Source organism: Sebastes umbrosus, chromosome 2 (assembly GCF_015220745.1).
Source record: "Sebastes umbrosus isolate fSebUmb1 chromosome 2, fSebUmb1.pri, whole genome shotgun sequence".
NCBI lineage: Eukaryota > Metazoa > Chordata > Actinopteri > Perciformes > Sebastidae > Sebastes > Sebastes umbrosus.
Window position 1 is genome coordinate 27549457 of NC_051270.1, and position 19035 is coordinate 27568491.

At 39.9% G+C, this 19035-nt stretch overlaps 1 protein-coding gene across 2 annotated transcripts in view; it reads left to right on the top strand.

Moving 5' to 3' along the window:
* Nucleotides 1-5173, top strand: part of cpne7 (copine VII) — a 38308-nt gene extending 33135 nt beyond the window's left edge. For both annotated transcript variants that reach the window (XM_037755147.1, XM_037755137.1), the window contains exon 17: nt 989-5173. In XM_037755147.1, coding sequence (XP_037611075.1) covers nt 989-1141 — 153 coding nt within the window. In that variant the 3' untranslated portion in view covers nt 1142-5173. The remainder of the gene's footprint in view (nt 1-988) is intronic.
* Nucleotides 5174-19035: the final 13862 nt, after the last annotated feature.

Consider the following 19035-nt stretch of genomic DNA (forward strand, 5'->3'; position numbering starts at 1 on the left):
ACAAATCTTTTTTACATAACGCCCCCCCCCCCCTCCCTTGTTATTCTCAAGAGCAGACAGGAAGCTTTTGCTGTCTTTGCCAGTGCCACAGATGGACCTCATGGACTGGAGGACATCCATTAATTTCAATAACAATTTATTCTTAATGTAGCTACATGCAATCAGCAACATTTCAGCTGTACAATTATACTGTCTGCCGTGGACTAGATGTCTCATGTTCTAAACTGAAAAATTTCCCTAAAATTTGCATTATAGTCTATATTTATTTTAAAAAATTGAATAAATGAGTGGAGAAGCCTAACACATGCAGACCAACCTAATCTCATGGGAAGGCGTATAAATAGCACGACATTTTCCAGTAGAGTCGTATATAATCTATGCAATCTGGAGGCTTGTGGCGGCCCAGTATCTAAAGACACTTCATGTTGTCTTTTCCTTTAAGTTGTCACCCATCTGTCACCCAGAGTTTTAGGAAACACTTACATTATATAAAGTAGAAATCATAAGTGAAAAATGTATAATTGCGCTCCACTTTTCCACAAAGTTATGAGTCCAGATTGGCACATAAATTGTTAGAAATAGACACATTTATTGCCCATGCCCGCACATGTGTAATAAATGATCCCGCTATGTAATGAGTGTTACGCTACTGAAAATTGTTTTTTGAAATATGCTTTAACAACAGATTTTATTTTTTTTACCCCATGCATACTGGTTTAACAAAGAAATAATGAATCTATAAAACACTGCAATGCAATAGAAGAGACTTTTTTCAGACTCACGAACAGAACAGTTACTCTCTAATACAAAGTCTGACACTGACATACCTCTTTTAATTTGTCTGAAACAAAGAAAGTAAACCTAATACCATCTGTAGTCCTCTGATCAAGAAAACAAAATTTAAAAGCTTCATTGGAAAATGTTTAAGATTAAAACAATATCTGACAGTTGTTTTGACAAGTCCAGCTGTTCTCTGTCTCTATTGCAGGCTTCACCTGCAGCCCTGGCCAAATGTGTTCTGGCGGAGGTGCCCAAGCAAGTAGTAGAGTACTACAGCCATAAGGCCATCTCCCCTATGTCTCCTATGAGGGATTTACTGACCCCCATCCTCAGCCCTGTCGCCACCACCCCGACAGAATAACCACCCGTCCTGCTCTTGGGGACCAAGCTTTGACCACAGCACCAGTCCGGCAAACTGAGAGGGAGAAAGGACGCATGCCTCGCGATTTTGAACAAGGACTGAAGAGAAAATCTTTCTAAATGTGTTGTTGCTCATTTATTTCACACCTATCAAAGTGATTACGCAAGGACAGTATACGACGGAGGCTGTGGGTTACATTTCTCTGCTCAGTGTGGATCCAGCGCTTCTCCCTGGCTGTGCAAACCATGACCATCCAGCTGTTTCAGCATCATGCGTCCTGGAGGATTGTGTTGTTTTTTTCCCCCAAAATTTGTATGCATGCAGGCCAATCCTTCAGTGCTGACCCATCGGGATGAGGGCTTACTATTCCTCATTGCCCATGACTCTGTCTATTATGTTACCTTATGTCATATCTTCAGACAATTTTGAAGATGTACTGTACAGTACTGTATGTCGCAATCAAAATTAGATTGCTCAACTTGAAAATACTGAGGATATTCAATCCAGATGTTATACTGTATATTGAATCACAGGAAGTGTGAAGAAGAGATGCTGCATCCAGACATATTATTACATACTAGTCTGTCTGTCTGCACGATTGGCCTTATTTTGGATTACAATATGACAATATTTCCAGACACACACAGATCACAATTTCAAATCAACCCTACCATGAATTGACATTGAAACGGACCAATGGCATATCATAAATTAGCTATCTATTGCTAAAATTGAAAGCTCTGTTCCAAAGTGCACCAGCTATTCTCAACAAACCAAAAAAAACATCCAGTCTGCAACAGCATGAACCATGAATGACACCACCCGTACCTAACAAATACTGTACAAAAGCAGACAATGCCCAGTGTGTTTGGCAGTTAGCAGGTGCAGGTTGCCAAGTTAGTAAAATAATGAGCTAATCCCCCAGTAATTAGGCCAGGTGAGAAACCAGCAGCAGTGGAAAAATCGTTGTTTAGTTCTGATGTGTCACCCCTTCAGACCTGCTCACCTTGTACATCTGTGAAAATGCAAGTGACATAACTTCAGCAATGTGTGATATTTGCTATAGCTTGAGCTCTTTGTGTGCTTCTTTCAGTTACAACAGGGAACTAATGAGTCATAGCAAGACAGAAAATACAGTCAGGTCATCAGGTGGAAAGTTAAAGTAAGATATGTGTTCTGAACTGCCTTTTCTGAGGTTATCTGAGAACAAAAGCCCGAATAACATTTTTCTCTAAGAGAAGATGAACAACCGCACCCTATTTTTGGTCTTTTGTCAGGTGGCTATGGTATAAACTGTGAAAATCTGAATTGTTCGTTATTGTTGTCATCCCTCTACCGTCATGCAGGTATAGCAGTCTTCACATTTCTGCAGCGTGCTTCATTATTTTTTCCTTTCTGCTGCTTTCTATATGCAATATAATTATACTCGATGTTTCATAAGGGATGTATAAGCGCACAGCTTAGATCCAACGAAAGCACAAAGCCGATCACAGTGAGTGCTGTAAAACACGCGCTTATGTTCATAAAACCAGCTCTGGAATGTGTTATATCAATTACATTGATATAACAATATTAAACATCTGAAATATGAATCATTATTAGCCGACCAAATTTCCTCAGTGATCATTAAAACTTTTCTTATCATAAAATTAGTATTAGAGGTAATTGCACATGTGCATCTCCAGAACAAACTGTTCTTTTCATTTCCAAGAAGCTCTTGCCTGAAGCATCACTATTAACTTGAGAGGCTGCGTTTGATTTTTCTGCTGTTTTATTGAGCTCTACAATCTTCATCAGATTCAAAAAGATATAGCCTTCACTTTCACATACCTTGAAATGTTTCCTTAGCTTTATCAGGAACATATTTACAAAATACAGACAATTTATTATCAAGCAATAATTTGAGAGATTAGAATTAAATATAAATCCCATAAAGTCTCTCTCAGAGCTAAACAAATTCTTTACTGTAATGGATCATTTTCTGGCACTTCCCTTGGTTTTGGATTGCATATGCAAACTAATATTGTTAAAGAACTACAATGTGGACATTTTAGATCCAAAGAAAGCATAATAAATCCCCTACAAAATGTAACATTTTATGAATAAAGCTCAAAAATGGTTGCCCATACCAGTAGCCTAACTGAAAAGCATCAGCGACATAAATGCTTTTAAAACCTTACAGTAATAATACTGTTTGGTTTGGCACGACAGTTGATCTGCTGCCTCTTTTAGTAGTGACTCTATACTTTGTACATTTGCTTGGTGCTTTTGCATTTATCTTAAATGGTGTATTTGTGCTCTGAATGGTGACTAATTCACTTGGCCGAAATCCATTAAATGCATTGGCAGAATATCTAGTCTTTACAGCTTCTCTAACATACACACATACACCCCCAAGCTACACATATTAATCTGACTTTGATTTGTCCTCTAGAGCTTCACCAGCCCTCCCAAGATACAGACTATTGACTCCTCGTGAATGCACCTCAACACAGCTAGCGCTGCTGTTGGTTGCTCTCTGAACTCCTTTGAAGATCACAACTATTGAGGATTCTTCTGTCACTATGGCTCACAGGGCGAGGCCTATTGATTCAGCAGACCCAGAGTTGGAGACATACTCAGCTACTTGAATGTAAATGATCCTGGAGGTCTCACAACTTCAGTTATGGGTGACATTGTTGTTTATTTATTAAGAAACCTTGTCTCCTGTAAGGATTCTTGGTTCTCAAGAGATTTACAACACAAAAAGTGTGACCAAAAAGTTGCCATTCTCAAATGATAATTACTATCATAAAGCATTTAGAAACCAGCTTTCCCACAAACCTTTAGTGGCTACCTATTCTGACTAAATAAGGCAGGAAGTGCAGATATCAGCCAATATTTCTGTTCCTTGAGTGCAAACCAGCTCACACATGAATATCTAAAAGGCATCAGCACGTCTTTTTTCCCTATTGCCTGTATCACCGTATTGCTACTTTGCCTCAGGTTATGAGCTGCACCAGCTCAAACGGTTCATTACCCTGTACTCTTAACATTTTTATGAGATGTGATTTTACAATTGAGCTCAGAAAATGTTACTCCTTTATCTAATAAGAATTTTGAAAATTATTTGATTTTATTTTTGCTATCAAATATGTAATACAAAAATTCCAAAATAAGTGTTTTCTCGGTTCAAACATCAATGCAATGAGCCATGCAAATGTTTCTGGGGTTACCTGAATTACGAAATGTATTAGATGTCTTATGCTAATGTTAAACAGTGATGCATGGGTCTTTAATGCCTCACCAGATTTGCCCCAAACAAATCACTTTTCAGACCATCTTTGAAAGTTATTTTTATTTCTTATTTTTAACATTTGTCTTTTTCATTAAGTGAAAAGTTCCACTGCAATTAATCATGTATGGAGTATTCAAAGTATATCATTGTGTGCTTGAGTGCAAGAGCGAGCTGAATCTGAAGCCGAAAAAGCTTCAAATAAAGAAAAACCCTTCAAGTTTTAATGGGAAACCATCATTTGTGCCACAGTGGTGCAACAACATGTGAGCTGAAACACTGGAGACAATAAGTTCATGTGACCATCTTGCACTGCGGATTAAAAAAAAGCTGGGAAGAATTAACTGAGCTGCTTATTTCCCCTTATCTCCATTGCACCATTGTCCGACAAAATTAACAAGTCATAGGTTTTACACCACACTGGTGTATTTATATATTTCTCCCACTCTCTCTTTCACCCATCAACTGCTAATCAGGACTAGGTTTACAGCCCATAACCCTAATATGCAACTGGTGTTACTGCAGGCCGTGTGGGGGAGAAGCAACCCATGCATCATTAGTAAATATTTGATTTCTTCAAAAGGAAGAAAGGGATTTATTGCATGCTCACTTTTATTGTTAAGCTGTGCTGTGCAGTCATTCCTTTGGGTCTTATGATATGCTAATATGCAAGCCTGCATTTGCACAAACCTCTGTTCTTGTAGTTTACGCTCTCTGTCTTGCAGTTAGGTAAATAAATCTCATCATTTAACTGAAAATGTCTCTGTGATTTGTTTTCATACTTCCTACTCGCTCATGTCACATTTTCCCGTTGCTCACCGCTGCACATGGACGGACGAATAGAAATGAGAGAACGATATTGATGTGCTTGATGAAACGCAGGTTATGCTATCATGTATACGTTTGCCCTGTGTGGTTTTATTCCGCTGATGCTGTGAGCACTTATTGCATGGGAAGAGGGACTGAGCCTACTCTTTAATTCCATCAGACAGCTCCTTTCATTTAACGGCTATTGTTGAGAGCGCTGAATAACGGTTGTTTCCATGGTGACACCTACTTGTGGGGAGACATAGACCTTCATTTTTTGTCAGATTCAGGGACAAAGATGCAGGATGTGGCGAGGGCTCTGGGAGGAGGCCATTGGCACGTTATTATGAAAAAGATGAGGTTTTGATTGTGATGGCTGCTGTCCTTCGCAAGGCCACTGAAAGTCTAGCGGGGCTGTGAGACACTTCCCCTCTCCCTCACTCTCCCATAACCCCCTTTTGTGCCCGGCCGACTGATTTATGGCCACAATTAAAGAACACTCACTGCCGCTTAACATTCACTGGCAATGAAATCAACAGCAGGCTTGCACCCTGGGACAAGGTGCTGTTGTTTAGTGGAATCAGCTCATTGCCTCCATGTTATCAGATTACCTTTAATGCCTTTAAACACAGTTGGGCTTCCCTAACATTGGTATGGCTGGGAGGTCTAGCTGGAGGCACTGTAAAAACAGGAAAGACATTGGTTTTATTGTCAGTGGCTGGTTGCCTAATGCCTGCCTGTAATGAGGAAATGACTAATAAGAGATGGAGAATAGGAAATCTCAGTAGTAATTAGCTGTCTCCTCCTTCCCCGGGGGAGCAGCACACACCTTTGAAATGCTTCCAGCGAGCTCCTCTGATGTTGTCTCTCAAATGCTTTCTATCTCCCAGTCACTGAGTGCATTTACTGTACAGCACATACATGTATATATATAAATACACCTACACACAAACACACTTTGAAGAATGAAGTTGAGATATCACTCTGAATAAATAACAAGGTGCTTGTGGCAAGCACCTTAGCAGAGTGTACTGTGTTACATAGAATACAAAATACTTTATTGTGTACTTTTTGAGTGCAAAAGGCAGAAATGCGACACATTACAAAATGGGAATGTAGTTTACGACTATACATTGCGACCATTATGCTATTCCAAGCGTCCTTGGTCAATCATGCATGCAGGAAGCTTGACTGAAGTGGGTCTATTGAAACAAGTCAATAGATGAGTCATCAAGACTTACTGCTATATAAGGACGAAGAGAAGGTACTGCCCAACTGAAGGGACTGTAGTTGTGATTTCTAGTGGAGTTAAATTGGCCTTCTGGGAAAATTTAGCCCCATCAAGCAATGTCATATCATAGCCTTGCATTGTGTCTCACTTGCTATCTGGCTCTCCCGCTCCCTCATGCACTCCCTTCACATCCTTTCTCTTCTTTCTCTCACACACACATTTCAATTTTCACATTCATTCAGTCATTGTCACCGCTTGTGAGAAAACAAAAACCCCTCACTATCAGCATTCAATATGAGTGTTGCCATAACGTGGGTATTTAAGTACATTCCCTCAGCATAATATTGGAGGAAATTAAAAACAAGACATAAGCCGCCCACACATGATCAGCGGTAAAATTGCTCTGCGCTGGCTGTGCCATTGTTTTTACTATGGCACATATGTCAAACTCAAGGCCCGCGGACCAAATCCAGCCCCTCGCAAATTTTGATCCGGTCCCCATATCAATTACAGTCAAGACATTTTACTCAAAATCACAAGTGTCAATCTCAAGGTGGCATTAGAGGAAATGTGCGGGGATCACAAAAGCCAGTAGGACTCATCCTCTGGGCACCATGAACGTCTAGACAAATGGTAATCCATCAAATGTTATATATTCAGATATTTCAGTCCGTACCAAGGGCAATCCCTAAAGCCACCACACTAGCATGGCTAAAAATAGAAAATATATATATATATACAGTATAATGTGCTTTTAAATTCCATACAATGACCATATGCACCAAGCAGAAAGTCTGTCTGTCTGAAAATCTGTAAACATGTAGAGGGAGGTTTTCATTTTATGTCAAAATGTAAACCAAACAATTTTCAAGAGGGATATAGTTTTTTACACTGACAGGTAACAATGTTCGTTGTTTTACAAGGAGGGTCTAAAGGAAATTACCCGTCCTCTCTGGCAGTGGGTCTACTGCAGAAGAATTAACAAACAGGCTTCTCAGACTGCAGGACACTCAGTGACTTTGTGCCTCTGTCCCAGTCTCCTCTGTCTATGTCTGTGACATCCACAGATATAGTACTGTAATTTAATTAGGCTCTGGAGTGCCTAGTTGGCCAGCTTCATGAACCTCCTTTCATAGTTGCACAACTTCGACTGTGGGCCTGTCCCACTGACAAAAACTCCCACTCTTCTCCACCTCCTGTTGTGTCCCTTGCCTAATATGAAATTAAACCTTTAAATCTTTCATGCAGCGGAGCCACAGAACCAGCTGTAATTAGTACAGAAAGCAAGCGGGCACCCCGGGAGTTGGATTGGACATTCATATGACAACATTTTCTGGGTTGCAGTCCTCTTCTCCCATTTCTGATGGAAGCAGCCAGAAGGTCTGTGTTTGAGGCATCATCATCATAATTCTTGAGGACATACGGACGCCTGTTAGTGATGAAATCCGTAACTTTCTTTGGTTAAAAATGATCATTTCATACCATCTTCTTTGTCGAGTTTTGTTGGATGTTAAGACATATTTACTGTGGTTTGACTTGTTTATGTGTTGCCTGCTATTCAGTCTCATTGCTCATGGTAGCAGCTTGCTTACTTTCTGGTTGACAATACCAAAGGAGGCTGTACAAACCAAAGCATCACACAGACATTATGTTTAAATCTGTGCCATCTATGCTGCTTTAGTTTGTAATTTCACCACTTTAGCAAGTATGTGTGCAAAAAGCTATGGACATTCGCTTAAATTGTATATCTTGTAAAAATATTAGTTGGGACAACATGAGTGGCACAGGACAAACACATTCATATTACGCAAATGTAATATTAAATCCTGCTTTCTTATTTGTGTTTGTTTTCCCTTGTGGATTAGTGTGTGAATAGAGTTCAGCCTGCAGGCCTCTGCAATCAAATGAAGGCAATAAATAGTAGAATGATAAATGAGGGAAATACATGTCTCTTTAGCTTATGCTCACCTTCAAGTCGCTAACTGCGTTTTCTGCCATTTGGGGCTGAGCACGTAGTGTACATTGGATCTTTACATACATAACAGATAATGAAATTACCCTGAACCGTTTAGCGTTCTGCACATGTACCGACGCCTGCGACGGGCTCGTGATTAGACATTAGTATCATTGGTTTTAAACTGCCATAAGTCAAACATCCACAATATGTAGGCAGTAACATAGGAGCCATGAGGATGCAGCACCTGATGTGGGAATCAATGAAGCAGAGCAACCTGAATGGAATTACATGAGGAGCAGAGAGGGGCAATTTCTCCTTTTGACTCTTCTCATATGAGATTCTCCAAGTGCTAGCATTATGTAACACAAGAATAATTCATACACTGAATAAAAAGAGAGACGTGTTACAATATTGGTGTGTAATATCTGTGTATAATGCAATGGCTGCTTTGGGATTGCTAGATGGATGGATGTGGATAATGCAAGATGAAGGGAACAATGAGTCTTTAGAGACATTGAAGATTTTCTTGTCCACAATGATGATCTGCAATTATGTGTTCACCAGGTTAAATAGGCTTGTGTACACACTCACGCTATTCGTGGGAGTTGGCATTAGGATCATACACATGTGCAGATTTCCACAGTGATTGTGATTCATTAAAGGAACAGTGAGTTGGCGGCGCAGTTCAAAGCTGGGGTTCATGATTAGAGTTCACTGAATAAACTGTCACACACAATTTTCACTTAAATACTTTAAATTTGTATGTGACCTCCTATTGAACAAAAGATTTTGTGCTGTGGCCAAACATTTTGCAACAAAGAAAAACTATTTAATACCACTAGTTATATCCTCCATCTTCTAGGTCTTATTTGGTTAAGCCCAAGCCATATCCCTAGGAAATATACGCCAAAAAGAACGTACCCAAAATGAATCAGGAATAGCTCCTCAACCATAAGGCTTATATGCATATCTATGGTCTCCTTTGATAGGTAATAAGCTAAATATTATGAATACATTGTAAGTAAACCTATATCTATTACCAATCCAGAGTAAATAGAGATGCAATAAAGGAAAAAAATATGATTTGTGTCCTTGCCTATACAATCCAAGGGCGTGTTCCAAATTGCATACTTTTAATTTTAATTTTTAATACTGCAGCTGCCCTTACAAAGTATGCACTGGTGCATGATGTATGCATACAATAGCAACATAGTACTTCATCATAACATTGCATTTTGAACTTTGACCCTCTTACTCATATATCTGCAGCTCAGAGGATTGTGGGTCAGAATAGCCAGAAAAGCATGATGGCTTGCATACTGCAAAATGTGACCGAATGTAGTAGGACATCTATTTTTTAGGCATACTGCATTTGACATGATTAACCGGCTTATTTTGCACTGCATTTAACTGTCATACGAGGACAAATCTGTTGTCGAAGAGTATACTGTAAATAACAGTTTCCTTATTGTCAATAGAGCTGAACGAGGCTAAATTAAGCAGAAAAGAGAAATCACAACACTACATCACAAAACAATGGACATGATAAATAGACGATATCTAACAGTGAAGGATGCACAGATCATTTTTCTTTTTATCAGAAAAAAGTAAGGAGAAGAACTAACAAAGTCACAAGTCACAAACTGGGTGAATAATATAGGCTAACGTATGTGCTGTAGCTATTTCCCTTGCAGTCCAGTCTTTGGAGACAGATGGTGGCATGTTTTTTTAAAGGAGAGACACACTTGTACGTCTGCGTCAACAATAACAGTAATGTTGTGAGTCAACTCCAAAATACAGAGGTCATAACCGTGTGCTGTCATATCAGAAAATGACATCTGTTATGGGCCTTTCAAGTAAAGATAAAGGACAGTGTGCATCTGTGATTCAGCATAAATCTGCCACAGATGATAAGAAAAGGTTATTTTTTTATTTTAAGGTTAACTCAATGAATAATTTGATATTAGAAATTGGCGTAACATGAAACATAAGATATGAGAAATTTAGAGGCTTGATATAGAGTGCTCCAGGGATGTCATATTATTGTAGGCCATCCAGGAAGTTGGCATCGCCCTGGTTCGCTCGACAAAAAGCCAATGGGATTTATCCATTGGGTTTTGGACAATTGCAGAAAATAAGCTCTGTGACAAACACAGGTTTATGATACTTACACGTTTTGTTCAGCAAGATAATCTTCACGAATGAACACCCCTTTAATGATTTTTGAAGTGTGAATTCAATTGCCAGAAGTAAAAATTTAACGCCAGGCTATAAACGACCTACACCATGGTCGCATGAAGGCGAGTATACACAACAAGACTGTAATGGCAGATGAGTCGGCGTGATGACTTTTAATAGTCTCATATAGCCACTTTTTTTAGCAACTGCCTTTTTTAAGACACATTAAGGCTACAAAATTCACGAATGGGGTATTTGTTAATGTATTTTATCTCATAGAACAAAACGTTAAAATCTTTTAAGCTTGTGTTAACCACAGACCTTATTTCAGGCATATAACTAAAAACCCATTGACGTCCAGACGAGGGAACGTCTAAAATGCCAACTCATTTCCGGGTTTTAGGATTCATTCCTGTAGCACTCTATTTAGACAGGTTGATTTATGTGTCTAATATTATAAAGTTTTGTGCTATGTTAATTGAGCCCCTCCTTCTCCTGATTATCTGTATTGACGGTGAGGTCACATTACAAAGCAAGATCTTCCATGTTTGTTGATCCCAAGCTGTATTTACAAGAGTGAAAGCTACTTATGCTCATGAGAGGAATCCCAGAACAACACCATGGTGTGTTTAATTGGATTTGCGAAGATTGATCGGTGATGCCATTGGTGATGTTTCCTGATGTTGTGTTGAAATGTTGGCTATCTCACTGGCCTCTGGAGACCCTTTTCTATCGATTGGTAATGTCATTTAAGATCCTGACACCATCTCGCTGTTGCATCAGCATACGAGGTGGCTTGCTAAACTCTTGAATTACCTATTGATTGAAGAATGTCTTCAGAGAGACACAAGCCGATGGGCTGTTTGTTTTTGTAATCTTAAATGTAATCTCTTGCGTGTGATCTCAAGTTTTCATTGTGACAGTCCTTTGAACTGAGTGTTTTATTTTATTAAAGCACTTTCTAATAATTATCTATCTAATTATTATCCAATTTACTACAATGTAGGTGTCATTTGTACTGGTTACTATAGCATTGTACTCACCAAAGTAATCAATACAAGGAATTTTGATGAGGCAAAAACATGCAAATACTGTATGGAACTAATGATTTTAGCCAGTATTGTTGGTAAAAGACATAGACAGTGAAATGTAACCAGTTAGAGATGACTCAATAAACTGTGATTACAACCCAGTGATTGGTCTCTTTCAGTCAATCAGCCAATCACCTTAATCAATACAGCAAGTCACACTTAAAAAGACCCTCAATGAATTGATGCTTTTAAGATTGAGCCTGAAATGCATTGATGCATTTCCTCTCTCTTTTTATGGTAGTTTTAACAATGACTCAGAAAGAAAAGAGGGTGGTTGCTCTTTTTTTTCTTTTTTTTTGCTCTGTTGCTTAATTTATACCAGCAAGAGAATTTAACAGATAAAAAAAAATAATGTGTTGCAACCTAGTCTCTTTGTTTTTTAATAAGCCAACAAAGAGAGGCGCCAATTTACAGCCTCCCAGTGGCTCACTGTCTCTGTAGGAGATAAATGGCCTTAATTTTCTCCAGTGCTCAGCCTGCATGGATCCATTGCTAAACCAACAAAAGCAAGGCACAAACTACAAGGGCACAAATACTGATGTGTCCATTTCTATTAACGCCTGAAAGGTAAAGATGGAGATCAGGAAGTTCCCTTTCGAAACTTTGAAGCAAAAAGTCCTATTCAGATACAGAATCCCTTTACGAGCTATGCACAATGAATTAATTTTATCATGACAATGCTCTCTGCCTACATGTATTCTTGTACATTGAATAGCTTTTCCATTCCTCAAAGTAATGTAAAGACATAAAAGTATATAGGAGCACTATTGACTCAGGGAAGAGATGGCCTTCACACTGCTGCTACAGATGAGTAATGACTGGGAGAATAATCCAAAACCATAAATTGTTAATAGCTCTTATCATAAACCTTGGTAGAAATCAATGTGTTTCGACTGAAATCTCGACAAATCTTCTTTGTAACTGCACGTGTGAGTCGTTTATTTAAAAACCAATAACTATCAAGTCACATACATGACAAGAAAGCCAACTAGACATAAAAGGACCCCACATAGTTGGGGTTATTTCTGTGACTCAAAAAAGTCACACACAGACACAAACAGAAGATAAAATCACAGGGAAACTTTCCTCATTCAGGCCCGGAGGAGAAGTGGCCCAAGGTCCTCCACTGGAGGAAACAGTCTGTCAAACCGTTCGGACATCTTCAGGTTACTTCAATAACCTGAATTTAGATCCTTGTGACCTGCATAGTTCATGTCTTGAGTTGTAATTCGTCATTATTTTCTGACAATTATTGGTTATACTATATGAAAGAGGGGGGTGTTAATTGTGACACTGTATAAGTGGAGGTTAAATATACTTTTTGAAGATAATTATGAAGCAAAATATGGTCAAATGTAAAAAAAAATAATCAGACACAAAATCCTGATTTAATTGGGTTTGGTTTTATTCTGTAAATACAGTGCAATGTGACAGGAAAGACAGGAGACAGAATGACAATATACAAAATCAGTTGCACATTTAAAGAAGCCAGAGTCTGCTACAGTATTGACCTGAACTCTGACCTGAATTGTTCAGTCACAAATTCTACTGGTTAGATGATTATAGGCTATAAAGCAAATGGCAACTTGCTAATTTGATCCCTGATTCAGCTTCACTGAAAGTTGATATGACTCTTTTTAAAGATCTTGTTCAAACTGAGGAGCCAAAAACACAATTGTAATGTAATAAAGTGGGGAAAAAAGATCCCTTGGAGTTTCCATCTAAGCACGTAATGAGGAAAAGCCTATTAAAGAGAGGGCTTGATCTTTGTCATGACAGTGAAAATGGAATTCTACATTATTACGAGTACGGGCAGAGGTTCGTTATTGTTCTGCTGACCTTTTTTGATTAACATTACTTCTGCATTCTCTTTTACTGGCAGCTTCTGTGAGGAATAATCAACCTTTTGTCCTATTGTCACTTACTAAGAAGATTTCAAAACTGAATTCTGTGTTTTTAAACTTTTACTACAGAAACATCATTCTGTTTAATAAAAAGTAAAGCAATAACATAATACAAGGTAAAGAAGATAAGACGGATAAGACTTTATTGAAAACAAAAAACACATTACATTACGGGATTTCTTGTTTCACTTACAGTATGTAGTCTAAAGTATTGTAGTATTTGAAAATGGCCATGCCAGTTTTTCCTCGCCAAAATTTAGCGCAAGTTTGGTGTGTTATTTAGCCTCCTTCTTGACAAGCTAGTATGACATGGTTGGTACTAATGAATTCCTATGTTTTTTTAGTTTCATATGATTCCGATATATCTAGCTTTACTGCGCCCGCTACAACCTAAAAATCGCCAAAAATTAGTGGTATTAAAACAAATTTGCATTAACACATCGTCGTGTTAACTTTGACAGCCCTAGTTAGAAAGCTTTGTTATCAGCCGCAACGGCTACGTTGGTATTGTTTTTACCTTGTGAGTCAGGTGTGTGTGTGTCACTACTGTTGTGGGAACTACCACAGAGGCGGATTTGAGTACTTTACCAGGTGTTTATATGTTCTTCTGTCTGCCTGTCTGTCTGTGGACAGGTTTTGTGACCGCGATATCATCACAACCGTGCAAGATGCAGTCACGAAACTTTACCGGTGTGTAGCTGAGATCAAAATGAAGCTTGAGTACGAAGATGATGGTGTGGTCCGAGCAAGGTAGCCAGAAGTAGGGGGATCATCGCAAGATGCTCTCTAGTTTGTCTTCGTCAGTCGTCTGATGAACGGTAGACAGGTGTCGTCAGTGCTGCACTTTCTAAAACCAACAATCAGAAGGACATCAGCAAAACATTTGTGAGACAAATGCTCCCAACCAGACGGCTAATAAATTCATTTTGTGGTGTCCACAAGACAGAGCAGTCTGTCCTCACCAAGCACATTCGTTGTGGGAGTAATGCATTACTAACATCTTCCCCTTAATGTCCCTGAGCAATGTGTGAGGGAAACCTCAAAACAAGACATTTTCTTTTAATGGCCACCGATGGTATCTGCGTCTAACTGCAAACCAAATGACAGAGGTGCCATCTATCAGAACTGACAACGTGGATAAATACATCTGTTACTATTTTTCTGTGGAACAGACCACATGATTGTGTCTCTATTAATCACAGTTCCTCGCTCCATCACAGGAGATGCTAACAGTTATTGCTGCAACAAAACATTATTGAAGGACATTTGAAAAAAGATGCGGAAGAAATAATGTGTCAGCATTTCTTTTCTCACTGTCTGAAATGATCGTCAACAGCTGCAATAACTATTCTTACTAATTTGTAAGACTGTAGGGTTGACAGCTGGACTACTGAGTGGGCCATGGCATTAACAGTATATTGCCTATGATGTCAGTTGGGCCAACCACCAAGGTCATGCCACAGAATAGCTGCTCTTTGCTTAGGTGAGAGGATTTTAAAGGCAGATAAAGGTCAGGGAAGGTGTCACCGGTCAGAGGGCCCCGTAGATTTATGATGGCAGAGCCTGATATCCACTCTAGGGCCTTGAGGTAGGTCAAAACATTGTTTAACATGAATTCTGGGCTTCACCCAAGTTTTGGCACATTTTACTGTGTTTTGATAATATTCTACCATCCTCAACCATGGCCCATTCCCAGTTTCCACACTCACAGACTCACAGACTTGGAAGTGCGTTCCCTCCAAGTCCGTGAGGGCTTAAAGGCTGTCTCACTGTCAAATCTTGCATACATTTTGAGCCCTTTATGCACACTTTCTCTAAGTCTGCACTTCTGCAGACTTTGCCCAAGCGAATTACCCACAAGTCACAGCTTTGTGACATTAAACAGTGCGTCAAATACCAAGGCTTTGGCACAAGGCACCCCTTAACGCCGCTGTGAAACGCACCGGGTGCTCTATTAACCACATTGTAAACCCATCTGCGGCAACAGAAAACACTCTGAGAAAGCACACCAGCAGTGACTGTGGTGACGCAGTTTAAGGAGCGAAAAGACACACACCGGGCAGGCGGGAGGTGAGGTGAATGGGTCCAACAAACACAAGACTTTCACCCAGGAGATCGCTGTTTGTGTCTCTTGGGTCACATTACAATCAGCTGTTCGTTTGTGTCCCGTGTTCACAACGTTCAGTGTCATTTTCACTGTACAAGCATAGTTTTAAGCCCAACCATGTTGTTTTTTCCTAAATCTGATTTTGTAGCCTAATCCTGTAGTGGTTTTGAAGCCAAAAATAAAGTGACGCCAAGGAGCGTGACGCCAAGGAGCGTGACGCCAAGGAGCGTGACAAAGTGGCGGTATGCAACGAGTTGGAATGTGTTGATCTGTCTCTCTATCTGCCTTTCTATCTGTACCTGCAGCTGATTTTTCAATGAATCACTAAAAATCTTTAAAAAAATTTTGTGTAAACTATCTGCAGTTGGGTCCTTCCCCTGTTGCCTCGCACACACCCGCTGTGACACAACACAAGGAAAAGCCGTCCTTGCTCAGACCCATCACAACCGCAACCATATGTGATAATGGGGTTATGTTTCAGTTGTAGGGGGATCTGACGTCTGCAGACGGTATCATGTGGTGTCATTGACTGAAACTATAGATGCAATATCTCCCAGCATGCCGCGTGTGCTGTGTGGCTTGTGTCCTTTCGATTTTTGGAAGGAGACCAGCTGAGTGCAGGAAATAGCTGAATAGATTTCTCCTCATCATTCTCTCATGCAACTTAATGGAAAAGACGTGCTATGTTATATGAGAAATAAAAGGAGGTTAGATATTGGACCATTGTTTTGCTTTTATGTCCCTCTATTAATCTCACTGTGGTAAAACTAGACGCTGTATAGACATGAAATTACTGCTATTAACGTGTTTGTTTGATTAATCCCGACAGCATGTCTTTAATTAACCTGGGCCACTTCTTCGCCTGAAAGTTAACCCTTTTCGGAATACAGATTTATTATGCTAACGGTCGTACATTATCTGGGGAGGAGTGGGTGATGAACAGAAACAGATTATAGTCCTTTAGGAGCTCAGTAATTGTTCTGTTGGTCCATTAAATGTTTTCCCAGTGTGGAAAAAGTCAAAGCTTCATCTGGGACTGACGTGATAGTGCCATCTCATATTATTGCCACAGTCATGTTGTTTCTGTCTCAGTGTTTTGCACAGCACAAAATGTCCTGATGGGAGTGAAGGGGTCCGAGTCCCATTTTAATTAAGGCCAGGCCAGAATGTGCTTTGTGTCAACAATTTCTCTTTACCCACGGTGGTGTGGATGCTATAAATGTTAATGTGCCGTTAATGCCACCGCTTTGACCGTACAAACACTGAGACGTGATAATAAACAATATTGTGCTATATTCCACACACTAATGCACACAAACACACAGTTTTAAGAAGAGTTGAGAGGCAAATGGTCAAATAGTGTTGGCAGATAGTGTTGTTGGCAGGCCAGTTAAATCTCTCTGTTTTTGAACACCTGGCAGAGATTTATATTGGTCCTGCTCATCAGTGTGTGTTTTCATCAGTATCCCTAAGAGATTACTCACCAATTATCAGCACATTGTGTACTCAGCTTTCTTTCTCCACTTGGGCTGTTTCAAATGTGCCAACAAGCATGTAGGTTTATGCAGCAGTTCTCATCCCAACTCGTCTCATACAGACGCTTTGTCAGACCCCTTGGTGTCACTTTTCGGTCGCAGTAAACACGTGCTTAACGTTGTGAAGTAAACCTCTTGCTTAGGTTTAGGCAACAAAACCACTATAGTTAGGTTTAGGAAAAAACATTGGGGTTGAGCTTAAAATTACTACATTTGTTGAGTGAAAGTGAGTCTTAACGCACGGACACGAATAGCAGTCTCCTAGATGACAGACTTGTGTTGGTTGGGACCATCCACCTTCCCGGGGGTAAGCAGCATATTTTTGGCATCATTTGGCAGCATTTGGCAAATAACCATAATAACCTTTCAGCATATTGTCATTCAAGTGTTCTAACACTAGACTAGAAAATTAGACTTCTGCACCTCCTCATAGCTCTGTTTTCAGGCTTTAAAAAATCTAGCCCGTGATGGGAGACTTTGGCCAATCACAGGTCATTTCAGAGAGAGAGCCTTCCTATTGAACGTTCCTATTGGCTGTGCTCCGGCTGGTGGGCGGTGCTTGGTATTTTCTCAGCTGGTCTCAATATGGCTGCCGGGTCACAAACTTTCTCATTTTACAGCTAAATAGTACACTACAAGATGTTCCTGAAAACATTTTGAGGCGAGCAAGTGATTGACAGCTGCTCAGAGACTCCAGCTTGGCTCCGATTGGTTGTTTTCCTCCGATCTGTGAAATCTTGCAGATGCCATTAGGAGCACCGCATGGTCACATAGGCACATGATTTTATTTATATTACCGTTCTCATGCACTACTGTCAGGATATAGTCGTTTTAGAAAAATATATATTTTTTAATCATATTTGCTCCAATTCTACCCACTGCAGCTTTAAACTACATCACCACACTCCTGGGCACTTTCTTGGAGGGTTTACTGTTGCCACAGATGGGTTTTCACTGTAGTTCATTGAAAGCCTGGTGTGTTTCAAACAGGCGCTAAAGTGTGCTTTGTGCATTGGTATCACACGTCGATGGCCTTGAAAATGAGAATGGGCTGGTTTATGTTATAACCAACAGTTTTAATTATTTAGTATTAGTAGTATTTTTTATTTTTTATTAAGAGAAATCATGTTTTGGCCACCATTTTGACATGGCGGATGGCTCTAAATACTTAAATACCCGTGAGCTTTAGCCACTATTGCCATGGAGAAGAAGCCAGTCAGAGGTGAGAATCACAGCCGTAGAAAATTCAAAACGCTTTGTTGGTGCAGTTGAGAATAAAACACAGTGCCATAGTCTTTGAATTCATCCAAAATTGACCCAGGACTTCGTCAGAAGCGTAGCACCCACCCTCCGGTTCCCACTTACAGTATGTAAACACTGTTATCTCTGTCAGCACTGTTGCCGTTGTTTGCACTGTTTATTGCTGTTAGCAACGTTAGCTGCGAGCAGTGGCTCGCTGACGCCATGTTGAGAGCCGTTGAGAGGCAATAGAAATGCTCCCTATCCCGTATTTACCACCTTTAAAGGAAAAACATTGAAATAAATTGTTTTTAGACTTTAGTGACTCAGACCAACTTGTCCAGCAAGGTGGCGACAAGAAGAACAGAAGCCCAGATATGCAGTTCCCCAGTAGCTTCCTGCAGCTCCTCCAGGTCGGATCCAGATGTGATCCGAGTACGTCACACATAGGGCTTCCCTTGCGTGTTGTGCTTGCTGCTACTCTTTATTATCAGCTGCCTGAAATACTCCGACTGGCACTCTCAAGCCTTCAGTCGCTGTCCCTGGGTTGCGTTTCACTGAGGACAGTTTA